Genomic DNA, 17,222 nt, shown 5'->3' with positions numbered 1-17,222 from the left:
TAAGAGGGAACTTTACTATACCTGTATCTATAATATATATATATTTTTTAATTTTTGAGATTGAGTCTTGCTCTGTCACCAGGCTGGAGTGCAGTGGCATGATCTTGGCTTATTGCAACCTCTGCCTCCCAGGCTCAAGAGAGTCTCATGCCTCAGCCTCCTGAGTAGCTGGGATTGCAGGCATGTGCTACTTCGCCTGACTTAGTTTTATATTTTTTTATTTTTATTTTATTTATTTATTTATTTTTTGAGACGGAGTTTCGCTCTTGTTACCCAGGCTGGAGTGCAATGGCACGATCTTGACTCACCGCAACCTCCACCTCCTGGGTTCAGGCAATTCTCCTGCCTCAGCCTCCTGAGTAGCTGGGATTACAGGCACGCACCACCATGCCCAGCTAATTTTTTGTATTTTTAGTAGAGATGGGGTTTCACCATGTTGACCAGGATGGTCTCGATCTCTTGACCTCGTGATCCACCCGCCTCGGCCTCCCAAAGTGCTGGGATTACAGGCGTGAGCCACCACGCCCAGCCTTATATTTTTTTAATTAGAGAAAGCGTTTCACCATGTTGGCCAGGCTGGTTTCGAACTCCTTACCTCTAGTGATTCTGCCACCTTGGCCTCCCAAAGTGCTGGGATTACAGGTGTGAGTCACCGTACCTGGCCTACTCCTTTTTTAAAGGGAGGAAGATTATCACAAATATAGGAAATGTTAGTTTCTTAAATCTGAATGGTAATGTTAACATTCAGAAGTGTACACCAGAAATGGTCTATTTTACTGTAATTTAAAAATAAAATGAAAAATATAAATTCTGGGTGGTAGATACATGCATGTCTGTTATCTTTCTCTTGATTTGTTTTATATATGTGAAATTTTCCACGATTAAATAGATATTTTTAAAGTAAATTAGGTGGAGAAATGCAGCCTACCTACTGTGAAAATTGGGGTGGATTAGTGACCGATTGAATAACCAAAAAGGTACAGATGATGGATAGTGGCAACCAAGAGAGAAAATTCTATGTGTAACTTAGAAATAATATGATTTAGTCATGTGACTCAGAAGTTGAACTCAGTCCTACTGGACTTTTTAAGCCAACATCTGGCTAAATATAGAAAATGGGCCAGGCGCGGTGGCTCACACCTGTAATCCCAGCACTTTGGGAGACTGAGGTGGGTGGATTGCCTGAGGTCAGAAGTTCGAGACCAGCCTGACCAACACGGAGAAACCCCGTCTCTACTAAAAATGCAAAATTAGCCAGGTGAGGTGGCGCATGCCTGTAATCCTAGCTACTCGGGAGGCTGAGGCAGGAGAATCGCTTGAACCCAGGAGGCAGAGGTTGTAGTGAGCCAAGATTGGACTCCAGCCTAAGTGACAGAGTGAGACTCAATCTCAAAAAAAAAAAAAAAAAAAAAAAGAAGGAAGTGTTCCCCCTGGAACATTCCTTGGTATCTTTTACATAAGCAGAATATGTATAATACAAAATATATACATCTAGAAAGTGTCCTTTCCATACCCTTGAGACACCTACAGCCAAGAAGGATGATAACTTAAAAATACTGACTGAGGGCTGATTGTGATGGCTCACACCTGTAATCCCACAGGTTGGGAGGCTCAGGCAGATGGATCACTTGAGGTCAGGAGTTTGAGACCAGCCTGGCCAACATGGTGAAACCTTGTCTGCTAAAATACAAAAATTAGCCAGGAGTGGTGGCAGGCACCTTTAATCCCAGCTACTCAGGAGGCTAAGGCGGGAGAATTGCTTGAGCCTGGGAGGCAGAGGTTGCAAAGAGCCAAGATTGCACCACTGCACTCCAGCCTGGGTGATAGAGTGAGACTCTGTCTCAAAAAATTATAGTAAACATAAAAATAAATAAAATAAAAACTGAGTGAGGATTCAGAAAAACTTCAGTAGTTTAAAATTACAGGCGGTTTTCTATCAAGATGAAATTAAATAGAGGCAAGTATATGGTCTTGTCTTTGGATCCCAAAATACAAATTGTATAAGTGTGGGATGAAACATTGATAACTTTGCAATGGCCTGTTTGAAAGAAATACAGTGATTTTAGTTGATAATTCAATACGAAGCAATTATACATATACATAGATATACACACGCACAATAATTTTTGAGTGTGTATGTAATAGGTATACAGCTGCAAACATTATTCTTCAACTGCTTCAATAAAAGTAAAGTAAAATATCTAAAATCATGTACTTGATAATCTTGCCCAATTTTCCACTAGTCAGAACATACTTGGAATATTTTTGTCTGTTCCTAAATGGCACACTTTAAAATGGATATAGACAAACTATATCTAGTAACTCAAGAACTAGAAACTCAAGTGATAGGAAAAACGACTGAAGAAACCAAGGATATTTAACCTGGAAGAGCTAGACTTGGATGTATCATGGTGCCATTAGATGGAGAAGAATCAGACCTGTGTATGCCAGAGACCTTGCTTAGCAAGACAAATGGGACCAAGATTGGTGGATAGGAATGCTGGGAGAAAGACTTAGGCTCAGGTTAAGGAAGAAATTTGCAAACACACAAACTGTCTCGGAATGCCATAGGGTGCCTTATAGTGGATTTTACTGTTGCTGGAGGTGTTTCAGCAAGAGCGAGACCCTATTTGTCAGGGTGTCCTGAAGAAGATTCAAACAGCTAATAGGCGGTTGAACATATTGGGTGGCTGGTTAAGCTAGACAACCTGGAAGATCCTTTTCAACTGCAACTTTCTACACTCAAACTATGTATCAGACATTGATTGTCCTGATTCTCCTCCAGCATACCTGAGTAACCAAAGAGGCCCAGGAAAAGAAATATTTTCAGTTCCATTTGCACAATTCTAAACTAGGTCCATCATTTCATAATTTTACAAAGTTCTTGGTGTATTTGGTAGAGTATGGATGCATATTTTAGAACCAGAAAGATTATGATTTATCAAGAGAGAAAAACATGGACAGAATATCAATTAGATAAATCCCCAGAATCATAAAATAAAACCAAATCCATTATTTAATCGTCACAACCTAGAGACACCTCAAGGTGACTCAAGACCTACATGTACAAGTCACTGACTGCCTTGTGGGTGGGGCTGCTTCCAAGTTGTAATTCATTGAACGATATTTGCTGAAATGTACCACGTACAACACTTTGTGCAGGCACTGGAGAGAATCCCTTAAGGAATAAGCCATGATCATGGTTCTTGCCTTATGATCAAGGTACGGTCCAAGGCCATTTGGTTTCAGCATTTTCATAAATCCACAGGGGAGTGGGTCCTGAGAGTTGGACTGGCTGTAACTAAGATGTTCCCAGTGCCCATTTAACAATTTACACAGAGAAATATCATTGACCTATGGTCCTGAACGCATGAGCTGGTGTAGTGAGTGGATTCTCTTCCTTACATCTATCTGTATGGAAAGCCAAACCACATTCAGAAACTGCCTTATTGATTACCCACAGTAATTATGAGAGGCACTGGAAATATTCAAAGCCTGTGTAATCAGAACCTTCTCTCCAGTTAATGTGGAAATGAGAAAGTTGCTCAGAGGGGAGTTAGAGTCAACAATAATTATTATCACTAAGCAAAGACAGTGTAAACATCCGTCTATTGACCACTGGTCCGCTTCGGCTGGTGGTTATGTCGTCTGTGGGGGATGAGCGGGAGATGGGCCAAAAAGGAGGCCTGAGGCTTTAGCTTCATGGCCCACAGTTGCCAGCAAGAGAAACTGAGTCTCTTGAGCAGAAAGGACGTTTCATGGAAAGATATTAGAAGCCCCGAGGCTCATCTGGAGGCTTAAGAGTGGGCAGAAATCAATAGCTCCATGATGACAGCTATCTTTAAGCAGAACCAGATGGCTTCATTCTGCCCCCACCCCACCCCCACCTCTGCTGCCTGCTTCCATCAGCACCACAGCTGGCCTGGGTAGATCTGAATTGTCCCTTTTTTCTTTCCATCACTTGTTCCAACATCCCAAGCACAAGTGTCCCGTTGGGTTCCCAGACCAAGCCCTGGGCTACCAGTGAATGGGAGAAAGGAACTGCTAAACTGTTTTCCAAAGTGGCTGCACGTTTCATATTCCCACCAGCAATGCAATAGGACTCCAATGTTTCCACGTAATCAGTGACTCTTGCTATTGTCTGTCTTTTTGATGACAGCCATCCTAGTGGGTATGAAGTGGTATCTCGTCGTTTTGATTTGCATTGCTCTAATGACTAATTATGTTGAGCGTCTCTTCATGCATTCATTGGCCATTTGTATATCTTCTTTGGAGAAATGTCTATTCCTTTGCCAATTTTTTAATTGGGTCTAATATCCTTTGAAAATGCCATCCGTCCTTTTAATACATGCCTCTCATTTCCCAGAGGTTGTGGGGTTGCTTCATCCTCTGGACCCTCCTATAGCATCTAGCACACTATTGATACATAGCCCCTTGTGATGGTTGCTTAATCTCGTTGGTATATGAGTACTAATGCATTAGTACATTTACATTACTGCTAATACAATAATACACTTGGTAGCTGTGATTGGGCTTTTTTTTTTTTTCCCAAGATGGAGTCTCACTCTGTCACCCAGGGGCAGGAGTGCAGTGGTGCAATCTTGGCTCACTGCAACGTTGGCCTTCCAGGTTCAAGTGATTCTTCCACCTTAGCCTCCCAAGTAGCTGGGATTACAGGCACCCGCCTCCATGCCGGGCTAATTTTTATATATTTGGTAGAGATGGAGTTTCGCCATATTGGCCAGGCTGGTCTCGAACTCCTGACCTCAGGTAATCTGCCCACCTCAGCCCCCCCAAAGTGCTGGGATTACAGGCATGAGCCACTGTGCCTGGTCTGTGCTTGGGCTTTTGATCCAGTTCGGTTAACCAAGCAAGTGGTATGTCTTGGCTTGTCTTCAAAAATCCTGGTTACAACTGGCATCCAAGGAATGGGGGCATACTAATCAAATTCTAGAATAGTGATTCTAAGTAAAACCTGTCACCCAGAAACATATGAAGGTGGACTTTTCTTATGTCACCTTTTATTTTCACTTCATCTCTAGCATCTCTTGGATCCCTTCCCGCTGAAGCCCAGGAGGGGAGGGGATGGGGGTTGGGGGTAGAGGGACACTGGAGAAAAACTGGAGACTATTTTTAGGCTTGTTTTTCAGCCATGAAGTGTCATGTTCTTCACCACCCCGGCTGCTGGATTAATTAGGCTGTGCTGGCAGCTGCCAGTCAGGGAGGATTGCCAGCTTCTAACGGTGATTCCGTCTAATGCCTGAATTGATATGCAGAGGGAGAACATTGTTCCTGCTACCTGGCCCTTGCCTTCCATGGCAATGTCTCCTGGCCTCTGGTGGCTTTGGGTAGGAGAGGATAAAGCTTTCCTAAGTCACAAACCCTTTTTTAACCAGACATGCAAAGCTACCAGCTGGTCCTTTGATCTAACAGCTCATTGGTAGAACCTGGCGGTCACAGCTTGGGTCTCTCTTTCCCATTTCTGCTTCCTGTTCTCCCAGATCTTCCTCCAAATAAGCTCAGTGCCCAGAATTTGTGTGGTTTTGGGAGATTCCACTGCCCGGGCAATAGGTGATAGAGAAAGAGTCAGAGACATAAACTCTGACCAAATAGCTCATTTTCAGGCTATTTTTCTAAGACTCTTTATGGTCATTATTAACTTCTGGGTATACAAAGACAATCTTCATTCATTCAAAAAATATTAATTGAAGCCAAGCATGGTGGTTCACACCTGTAATCCCAGCACTTTGGGAGGCTGAGGCAGGAGGATCCCTTAAGGCCAGGAGTTCGAGACAACATAGTAGGACAACATAATAGAACTCTGTCTCTACAAAAAGTTTAAAATCTAGGCAGGCATGGTAGCATACTCCTGTTGTTGTAGGTATCCAGGAGGCTGAGGCAGGAGGACTGCTTGAGCCCAAAGGTTCAGGGTTGCAGTGAGCTATGATGACACCACTGCACTCCAACCTGGGCGAGTTGAGACCCTGCTTCTAAAATATGGGTCTCCCAGCACTTTGGGAGGCCAAGGCAGGCAGATCACTTGAGGTCAGTAGTTTGGGACCAGCCTGGCCAACATGGTGAAACCCCAGCTATACTAAAAATACAAAAATTAACCAGTTGTGGTGGCGCATGCCTGTAGTCTTAGCTACTCTGGAGGCTGAGGCATGAGAATTGCTTGAACCTGGGAGGAGATGAAGATAGCAGTGAGCTGAGATTGCATCATTGCATTCCAGCCTTGGTGACAGAGTCAGACTCTGTCTGTAAGTAACATAACATAACATAACATAAAATATGGGTCTCTCTATCATTTACACACACACACACACACACACACAAATATATAAATATATATATATATATTTTTATTTGAGATGGAGTCTCACTCTGTCACCCAAGCTGGAGTGCAGTGCATCTTGGTTCACTGCAACCTCCACCTCCCAGATTCAAGTGATTCTCCTGCCTCAGCCTCCTGAGTAACTGGGACTGCAGGTGCGTGCCACCACACCTGGCTAAGTTTTTTTATTTTTAGTAGAGATGGGATTTCACCATGTTGGCCAGGCTGGTCTCAAACTCCTGACCTCAGGTGATCTGCCCGCCTCAGCCTCCCAAAGTGCTGGGATTACAGGCGTGAGCCACTGTGCCTGGGCTATATTAATTTTTTTACCAAAATAGATGATGCCCATGCCATGTTCGAAAAATGGCTCCTTATCTAGTAATAGCTGGGCAAGTTACTTGACACACAGTCTAGACATATATATGCACACATACACACTGACACAGAGAGTAACACCTGCTGGGCATCAGGCACCGTTTTAGGTGTTGGGTTGCAATAGTGAACAGAACAAAGATCCCTGCCCTGGTGGGACTTGCATTCCAGTTGGAAGTGACAATGCACAATAGCCATAATAAAGAATGGTATATCATCTAGTATATGTAACTTTATATGGTCTGTATACTTATTTATATTACATGTTATTTATATATAGGGACACTATATATATATATTTTTTAGAAGGTGATAAGTGCTATGGAAAATAATAGAGCACATGAGGTGCTTCCTTTCACCCTTTCACTCCATGCTATGGTGTTCTGTCCCGATCTCAGTACTTAAGGGCATGCCAGGGACTCTCATGCTGCTGGGCCTCCTCCCCTGTGCTCCTGTGGGAAATCGTAGAAACAGAATGTTTAGTCCTGGTTGGGATCTCCGAGAGCATCCAGCCAGGAGGTTTCCACCTTGGTTCTGCCTCACTGCTAGTGGATGATGGTGTATCCTGTGTCGCCTCGCCAGGGGCTTCTCAGCACACTGGCCATTTGACTCCGATGCTGTCCAAGCAGGGCCTTCCATGAACCTGCGGGAGGGAGCCCCCTTTTCCCAGAATCCTCACACAAACTGTCTTTTTAATTAGGGAGGTCGGGGGTGGGGTTCATGAGTCCAAGTTCAAGGAGTTCAAGGAATTTGGTTTCTGGCCAGTCCCTGCGGGGGAGGCCCCGGACACCCTGCCTCCCACAGGTGATAGCTCTGATCTGGAAACTGCTCACTTCCCCACTGCCATATAAACAATTACATTAAGAGCACAACTAAAAGACCAGCCAGAACAATCACTTAGAAGAGTAACTAGATGAATCAGAGCAGCTGGAGAAGAGATTTAAAGACCCTAGAAATCACTGCACATAGAAGTGGATGGGGGCAATTGATTATGAATCAAACAGATGTCAATTGCCAGTTTCAGTGCAACGAGGAAACAGAAGGTCAGTGTAACGAGGAAACAGAAGGTCAGTGTATTCCTCCTGGACTACCTTGTGAGAAATGAGGATATGAAGGTAGCTATTTAAAATGAGCTGCATTTATTTGAGCATAATCTAAGTGCAGAACATGGCAGGTTTTAGGCATGCTGTTGAGGAGAAAATCTCAGGGCTGTCTTTTCTGCTGGGAATGTTTAAGTTATGGTAAAGACTGGGCACACTGGCTCATGTCTGTAATCCTAGCATTTCAGGAGGCCAAGGCAGGAGGACTGTTTGAGCCCAGGAGTTTGAGACCAGCCCAGGCAACATAGCGAAACCCTGTCCCTACAAGAACATTTAAAAATTAGCTGGGTATGGTGATGCATGCCTTTAGTCCCAGCTACTAGGGAGGCCAAGGCAGGAGGATCACTTAAACCCAGAAAGTCAGGGTTGCAGTGAGGCGCGATAATACCACTGCACTCCAGCCTGGGCAACAGAGCGAGACCCTGTCCCGAAAGAGAGAAAAGAAAAGAACAAAACAAAATTTCTACTTAAGACCGCCATAATTCTGACCTGTGTTGAGAAAATGAAATTAGACTCCATTTAGACAACATTTGGCCTAATGATGTTCAAATCCTCCTGGAGCAAATCCCAAGTGAACATACACTGCCTTGCGGGATTAGGCACCAGGAGGAATTTTGTGATCATATGGAATATAAAGTACCAGCAGCTTCTAATGGAAGAATGATTGTGGTTTCTGCTCCAGAAGCTCCTTATGAAGTAGGTAAACATACTTAACCTGAGACCAGTTCCGATTACATCTGCCCCAGGACATTCTTATCAAGTCAGTCGTGATTTTGGGAACCTTAGGGAATGTATGAGATGAGAGACGATCTGCCAGGATTTAAACCTTATTGCTGCTGATGCTTTGGGCTGGATCATTATTTGCTGTGGGGTCCTGTACTGTGCATCAGAGGAGGTTGAGCTGCATCCTCGGCCTCTGCTCTGTAGATGCCAGTAGCACCTCCCACCCCACCCTACCTTTGTTGAGACAACTGAAAACCTCCAGACATTGCCAAATGTCTCCTGGGGATGCAAAATCTCCCTCTAGTGAGAACCCCTGTTCTAGGGTGACCAACTGTCCCAGTTTGCCTGGAACTGAGGGCTTTTATGGCATATGGGACTTTCAGTGTTAAAACCAGGTAGCTGCCAGGCAAACCAAAAGAGCTGGCCCCTTGGCTCTGTCATTGATATGCTCTATTCATATCAACATTTAAAAGCAAGAAACCAGGCGGGCGTGGAAGCCCACACCTGTAATCCCAGCACTTTGAGAGGCCAAGGTAGGTGGATCACTTGAGGTCAGGAGTTTGAGACCAACCTGGCTAACATGGTGAAACCTTGTCTCTACTACAAATACAAAAATTAGTCAGGCGTATTGGCACATGCTTGTAATCCCAGCTACTTGGTAGGCTGAAGCGAGAGAATCGCTTGCACTTGGGAGGCAGAGGTTGCAGTGAGCTGAGATTGCGCCGTTGCCCTCCAGTCTGGGTGACAGAGGAAGCCTCCCTCTCAAATACATACATACATACATAAAGTAAGAAACCGGAGCTTTTGAAAAATCTGTCTTTGGGAAGCATTGACAAAGCATCTAGGGAAATACGACATGGGTTATGGTATCATTTTGCCCCTCCTTTTCCCCAGTGTCTCTAAAGCCTGAGCCTTGGTGAGACGGGCCATCGGGAGGTTTGATCTTAGCCCACAGACCAAGGAGACTTGATTCAAACCTGCTGCCTTTCTAGCAGAGAGGCTCTTGTTTGGCACTTGGGAGTGAGTTTGAGTGACAGACTTTTTCTTGGAATTGTAGGCTGTGTGACAGTATACATCATGAAAGTGACAGCAACAGTGGGGACTAATTTAATTTCATTTTCCTTTGCAGGCCCTGATAAATCATTGCTGCAGGGAAAAATAAATTTTACTTTCTCAGACAAATGCTTCGAATAATGATGGGCTCTGGGGAAATTGGGGGCTGAGAGAAGATGTGTTAGTGGCTTAAAAATATTTAAATAGCACATCATGGACTTGTTGCAAATGCCTCTCATGCCTGGCCTGGAAACTACCAGAAGGAGCCTCCTTTCCAGACTAATTAGAAGAGTCCAGGCCGGGCGTGGTGGCTCACACCAGTAATCCCAGCACTTTAGGAGGCCGAGGCAGGCGGATCACCTGAGGAGTTCGAGATCAGCCTGGTCAACATGACAAAACCCTGTCTCTATTAAAAATACAAAAATTAATGCCAGGCGCGGTGGTCACGCCTGTGATCCCAGCACTTTAGGAGGCCGAGGCAGGCTGATCACCTGAGGTTGAGAGTTCGAGACCAACCTAACCAACAAGGAGAAACCCTGTCTCTCCTAAAAATACAAAAATTGGCCAGGCATGGTGGCACATGCCTATAATCCCAGCTACTCAGGAGGCTGAGGCAGGAGAATCACTTGACCCTGGAAGGCGGAGCTTGCAGTGAGCTGAGATAGCGCCATTGCACTCCAACCTGGGAAACAAGAGTGAGACTCCGTCTCAAAAAAAAAAATTACAAAAATTAGCTGGGCTTGCAGGTACATGCCTGTAATCCTAGCTACTCAGGAGGCTGAGGCAGGAGAATCGCTTGAACCCAGGAGGTGAAGGTTGCAGTGAGCCAAGATCGTGCCACTGCACTCCAGCCTGAGAGATAGAGCGAGACATCTCCCAAAAAAAGAAAGAAGAGTTCCATGAAATATCAGCCATCTTGACTAAATGATTGTGGTTTTTTAGGCCATCTCAATGGAAAAGCTCATTGATTATCATTCTGCATGTCCTGTGTAAGATGGTGGCTGAAACAGCTAAAATAGATTCTAGAATCTGGAATCCTGACGGGCCATTTACAAATATGAAAATTCTCAACATGGATGGAAAATTGCCCATAATTTTCACTTCCCTTCCAGGAAATGATGGTTGCTCAGGAGTATATGGTTCTGCTGGGAGGCTTTTAAAATGTTATAGGGAATGAATTATGTAGTGAGGAGGTACTTGGGCCCCAGAGTACTACTGTGCATGAGGAATTTGAGGAGGGGTGCAGTGTAAATGGAACCCCTGGCCACAAGAGGACAGTGGAGAATGGGCTTTAATACCTTAGGGAGACATGCGTTCTTTGTCTAAGCTAAACAGTGCCAGCTGGGCGCAGTGGCTCACGCCTATAATCCCAGAACTTTGGGAAGCCAAGTTGGGTAGATCACAAGGTCAAGAGATCAAGACCATCCTGGTCAACATGGTGAAACCCTGTCTCTACTGACAATACAAAAATTAGCTGGGTATGGTGGCGCGTGCCTGTAGTCCCAGCTACTTGGCAGGGGAGGCAGGAGATTAGCTTGAACCCAGGAGGCGGGGGTTGCGGTGAGCAGAGATCACGCCATTGTACTCCAGCCTGAGTAACAAAAGCGAAACTCCGTCTCAAAAACAAAACAAAACAGTGCCTTGCTTACTCAAGGGAGATTCTCCAACCCTGTGTCAGTCCATTAAAAGCACAAGAAAATCACCTGCCTACAGCTAGAATCCACATCTTCCCACACTAGCCATTGGCACATTGCACTGGGGTGTGGGGGCAAACAGGAAGGAACCAGGGGAAGTTTTGCTCATGACCATTTCCTGCACACGAGCCAGTGCAATTTTCCCACTGTCAGCGTCACCTGAGTTGCACTCCAACTTCAGTGATGGATGAAATACATCATCTGCAAAAGCTATAAAAACCCCATCCTTTTGAGCAGTGTGAACGTCAGGGAAATGAGCAGTTACTGCGGAGAGGATTTTATAGGAGTGAAAAATTCTGCATTAGAGCAGCAAGAATTGTTATGTGAAAGATCAGACTGCTTCACTCACTCCTCACAGCCCTCCTGAAAGCAGGGGTCTTTGTCTAACACTCACTCAACTTCTGGGGAGCTTTGCTTTCCTGTTTGTTTCAACCCTGATTAACAGCCCGGAGCTATGAGTTAGGTCCGGCCAGCTGCTGAGAATCCATCTTTGTCTTTTCAAAAGCCAGGCCTGGATGCTGTCAGAAATAAGAGAAACAACTGGGAAAGACAGGCCAGGTACAGTATTTTACAGCTCTGATTGTCGTTTAGATTTCACATCCAGGAGGATTTTGAAACTTGGGGTTCTGTTAGCTCCATGTCTCTTCCAGCTTCCTGGTTCTATCAGCTTGGAATTCCAAACTGCTTTTCTTTTTCTTTTTCTTTTGAGATGGAGTTTCACTCTGTTGCCCAGGCTGGAGTGCAGTGGTGCAGTCCTGGCTCACTGCAACCTCTGCCTCCTGCCTCAGCCTCCTGAGTAGCTGGGTTACAGGTGCCCACCACCACACCCAGCTAATTTTTGTATTTTTAGTAGAGATGGGGCTTTCACAATGTTGGCCAGGCTGGTCTTGAACTTCTGACCTCGTGATATGCCCACCTAAGCCTCCCAAAGTGCTGGAATTACAGGCATGAGCCACTGTGCCCAGCTTCAAAACTGCTTCTTGATGTTTCTTATTGCCAACATGCAGCCCAAAGGAGCTAAGGGTTTACGTCATCTCCCTGGATCCGACTCTCTGGATCAACTGCTAGACATGAGCATCCCAGACACTTAGCTATAGTCCCCAGAGTAGGAAAGAATCAAATGGTTGCCTCTGGAAGGACAGAAACCCTTGGCGATTGGGCTGGGATAAAAATGAAATCATGCAGATATATCCTAAGGAATAGAAACATTATATATTTCAATATAATGTTTAAGGAATTAGCTGAGGGTTGCACTGTTCTCTAAGGTTTGCCTTTGAAGAAAAACAGAATTTCATTGGTTTTTGGTTTGCAAAAGACCCTGGGACCTGTGCCTTTTGGGGATTTGTTTTCTGCAAATGGCTGCTCCAGAGGAATGACTGCACCATTTTATGGGCCTTCTAATAACTTTCCAAAACAAATCACTGCAAACTAGGTGGCTGAACACAGCACAAATGTCTCCTCTAGCAGTTCTGGGGGCCGGAAACCCGAAATCAAGGGGTTGGCAGTGTCGTTTCCTTCTGGGGAAACTGAGAGTCTGTCCCCTGCCTCTGTCCCATCTCCTCGCGTTCCTTGGCTTGTGGCAACGTCACTCCCATCTCTGCCTCTGTCCCCACATGGCCTCCCCCTCGGCGTGTCTCTGAGTCTCAAATCTCTTTCTCCTTTCTCTTAGAAGGATACCAGTTATTGGAGTTAGGGCTTACCCTAAATCCGGAAGGATTTCTTCTTGTGATCTTTAACTTAATTACATCTACAAAGAGCCTATTTTCAAAGCAGGCCATATTCACAGTTACTGGAGGTTAAGACTGTGGATGTATCTTTTGGGGCAGACACAATCCAACCCACTATAACTGCATTTTATTACTCTTCCTGTCTCTGAGTTGTGCTCTCTGTTGCTTTCGTCCATTCTCAAAAGGTCACTCATATGGGCTGCTTAGGCTGAAGTCTGTCTCCAAGATTAACTTCTTCTCCCTGCCGATGTTTGGGCTTAAACATTCCACGATAACCCTCCTAGGAGACAAAGGTCAGGCTGGCCGACCCCTCCAAACATGGAACCCCTGAGACCCTGAATTCACGTGTCTTTGCAAATCCAAAGAGAACAGGCTGACAGTGTGATGGAGTCCCCCACAGGGCTGTAGCCTTCTGCCTTCACACATTTTGAGAGCACTCGAATATGCATGGGAAGCAATTAACTATGGCAAGGACCAGAGAGATGAGAAAAGGGTAGCTGCAGAGAAAAAGAGATGCCCCAGAACTCCCCTGATTTCTCCAGCATTTGATCCAGAAAGATGTGGTAAGATGTGGTAGTGTGGTGAGACTCTGAACAGACACTAATTGTCTTTTTTTTTTTTTTTTCTTTTCTCTTAGCAAACTGCCTGGTTGGGCTAGAGCTGTCGTCCCCAAAATATTTTATGTTACAGAGAAGGCTTGGAACTATTATCCCTACACAATTACAGGTGAGTCCTACAACCATATGCCACATGTAGTAAATGCAAGGACATAGTGTAGTTGAATTTCATTGATTTATCGTTGATATCCAAGCAGGGCCTTGTGGGAGCCCAGAGTATCCCTCTCCTTTTTGGTTATTTTTACTTGTAGGTCATCAGTACTTCTTCTAACACTGAGACATAGAGATGGCAGGTGACGGTGGCGGGGGAGGGTTAAGCTAAGCCATTCTATCTTCCTTCTTAGAATTACAATAAATAGCTTATTGCGGCCTGGCCGGGCCAGCCGCAGTGGCTCACTCCTGTAATCCCAGAACTTTGGGAGGCCGAGGCAGGCAGATCACTTGAGGTCAGGAGTTTGAGACCAGCCTGGCCAACATGGTGAAACCCTGTCTCTACTAAAAATACAAAACCAGGAGGTGGAGGTTGCAGTGAGCCAAGCTTGTGCCACTGCACACCAACCTCACAGGGTGACACGATGAGACTCCATCTCAAGAAAGAAAAAAAAAGCTTATGGAAAAGGGAGGTGAAGATCTTGAAAGAGATATTTCCAGAGGTTTTATGATTCTTATTTCCTTGTTTCTTCAATAATTCCCAAGTAATTTATGGGTATGATTGTCTATAAACAAGTGGCTTATTTTGATGTGTTTGCTTTTACCACTCTAAATTTTGAACATAATTTGTATAAAAAATTCTGTGAGGTCTCTCTGCCCCCAGATGACTTCCTTAGCTATTAGATAATATGAAAATCCTTAAGATCAATTTCCCTCTCACTTGCAATGTGATGGTAATAAACTCTTCTGTACTGAATACTGTCCCAGAAACTGTGGCCAGAAAAACTCAGGTTTGATTCCTGCCCTCAGACACGCTAGAATTTGAAATCCCACCTCAACATCATCATAACAAACTCTTCTTATTTGTTATAAAAGCTGCTTTTCCACTTAAAAGATTTCCTTTGTGGTTAATGAAATGCTCTACTGGAATTATTAGTCTTTCATTTGCTTTTATAATACCAACTCTTTGGTTTTTAATTAGCCACAAGCCTATAGGCTAATTGAATCTTGTCTTACGGTTCCTATCTGCCCAACCACAGAAGTATCGTGAAAGAATTTCAGTGCAAACATGGAGACATTCAGTATTTATGAAAGTTTCGTTAGTACATTTTTCGTAGTTATAGTTGATCAGTATTTGTTAGTTCTGTGGTTTTATATTGCATATAAGCATGGTCTAAATCATCTTTTGTCTCTTTTTTCTTTCCTGTCTTCTTCAAATGAACATGTGGAAACAGAATACACAGTAAGTTTCATTTAATTATTTTTAAATGTTTCGTCTATGATCAGTGGTGGAATTGGAGTGTCTCTTGTATGTAGTAAGTTTTAAAAAGAGGAATAATTCAGAGTCAGAAATGTTTCAATGTAGGCTATTAAACATCGTTCGTTATATATGATGCAATAATTTGAATGTTCTCATTTGTTCAAGAATATGAATTCTATCTTAAAGTGCCTTGATAGTCACTTCATGTAATTAACTTTTTAAATAGCTTGACTGCTTTATTGGTTATAGTTCACTGTAATAGAAGAATACTTTCTAGCAATGTGATATTAAAGAGATGATGGTAGTTATTGATAAAGAAGGTGGGGCTCTTACTCATCGGCTGTGATTCCTCTTTGGAGAAGCTTGGCAGTGAAGAGACAGACGTGAGAACTATTTTGCACATCAGAGATCTGGGTTGGGCAGCTCTGTAGCTTGATAAAATTACTTCTTTACCTAAGAGCCTCTAGGGTTATTACTTAGACTTAAAAAGAGAGAGAGAGCCTATAACATCATTGTGTTGTGGTATTTTCATTCAGATCATTTTCCCCAGCAGCTCACACGTCAGCCTATCACAACAAGAAAATAGGTATGATTTTCTTTTTTTTTCTTTGAGATGGAGTCTTGCTCCATCACCTAGGCTAGAGCAATGGCATGATCTCAGCTCACTGCAATTTCCACCTCCCGGGTTCAAGCCATTCTCTTGCCTCAGCCTCCCAAGTAGCTGGGATTACAGATGTGTACCACCACGCCTGGCTAATTTTTTTATTTTTGGTAGAGATGAGGTTTCACCATGTTGGCCGGGCTGGTCTCGAACTCCTGACCTCAGGCAATCTGCTTACCTGGGCCTCCCAAAGTGTTGGCATTACAGGTGTGAGCCATCGTGGCCGGCCAATAGTTATGTATTTCCGAGCTGTGTTAAGAGTTGAATTTTTTATTTCAATCCAAATAGCCAAAGAAAAGAGAAGTGGTGAGAGAAATGGAAGAAAGTGATTTGTCATGCCTGTACGGGAGGAGCATGGTACCTGACACATCATAGGTGCTCGATCCATAGTTATTGAGTGAAAGAATGATGCGTGAATTCTAGGTAGATAAATGGCCCCAGCACAGGCTTCGGAGTCAGAGAGGCTTAGCTGTCCTCTGGTTTTGCCGCTCACTGGCCAGAATTCCTGCACTTCAATTCATGCTGGTCCTTGAATATGTTCTCACCTGTCCTCTGCGGAATGAAGAAAACAGGAATAGTATCCAGAGTTCTTCATAACATTAAATGTATTTCATCCAACGTGCTGTTGGTAATTACATTCCATCATATTCGGGTATTAAAATATCTTTTCTTTTTTGAAATGATAGGAATATATATAGTATTTCCCCCTACAATGTCCCTAACTTTGAAAAAAGAGGTAATTTATGGCAAAATGCAAATTTAAAATTTTAGAAGCAGGGGAACCACTGCTCTAGGACAAACATCTTCGCTTTTCTGAACCCAAGTTTCCTGTTTTCTGAAATTAGAAGAACCTCTCCTTTCTAGAGATATTAGCAGAAGGCTTCAGTGGTCTACCTTTGAACTGGAAAATATTTTCTCTAGATGGTCATATTGTAAATGTTTTCTGTTTTGCGAATCATACAGTCTCTGTCTCTGCAAAGCAGCCTTAGATAGTATGTAAACAAATTAGCATGGTCCTGTTTACCCAGACAGTGGGTCAAATATGGACCCCAGGCTACTTTGCCAACACTAAATATAATACATAGAAAGCTGTTAGCATACTGCCTGTATACAGCAGGCAGTTAAATGGTTCCCTACCACCAACACCACCCCCTAATTCCATTGCTTCTAGCAACTGCATAATCATCAAGAGATAGACTTTGGGCCGGGTACAGTGGCTCACACCTGTAATCCCAGCCCTTTGGGAGGCTGAGGTGGGTGGATCACTGGAGGTCAGGAGTTCCAGACCAGCCTTGCCAACATGGTGAAACCCCCTTCTCTACTAAAAATCCAAAAAGAAAGAAAAAAGAGAAAAGTTAGTCATGCGTGGTGGCGGGCACCTGTAATCCCAACTACTTGGGAGACTGAGGCAGGAGAATCACTTGAACCCAGGAGGAAGAGGTTGCAGTGAGCTGAGATCACGCCACTGCACTCCAGCCTGGGCAACAGAGTGAGAGTCCGTCTCAAAAATAAAAAAATAAAGTCAACATT

The 17,222-nt window shown here is 44.0% G+C and overlaps 1 protein-coding gene across 1 annotated transcript in view; it reads left to right on the top strand.

Moving 5' to 3' along the window:
• The window catches only part of PITPNC1 (phosphatidylinositol transfer protein cytoplasmic 1), a 311,718-nt gene that overhangs the window by 160,016 nt on the left and 134,480 nt on the right, over positions 1–17,222 (top strand). Inside the window, exons 3-4 of the mRNA XM_002748676.7 lie at positions 13,641–13,729; positions 15,006–15,013. Coding sequence (XP_002748722.1) covers positions 13,641–13,729; positions 15,006–15,013 — 97 coding nt within the window. The remainder of the gene's footprint in view (positions 1–13,640; positions 13,730–15,005; positions 15,014–17,222) is intronic.

This window comes from Callithrix jacchus, chromosome 5, assembly GCF_049354715.1.
Source record: "Callithrix jacchus isolate 240 chromosome 5, calJac240_pri, whole genome shotgun sequence".
NCBI lineage: Eukaryota > Metazoa > Chordata > Mammalia > Primates > Cebidae > Callithrix > Callithrix jacchus.
This window is presented reverse-complemented; position numbering and strand designations above follow the sequence as displayed.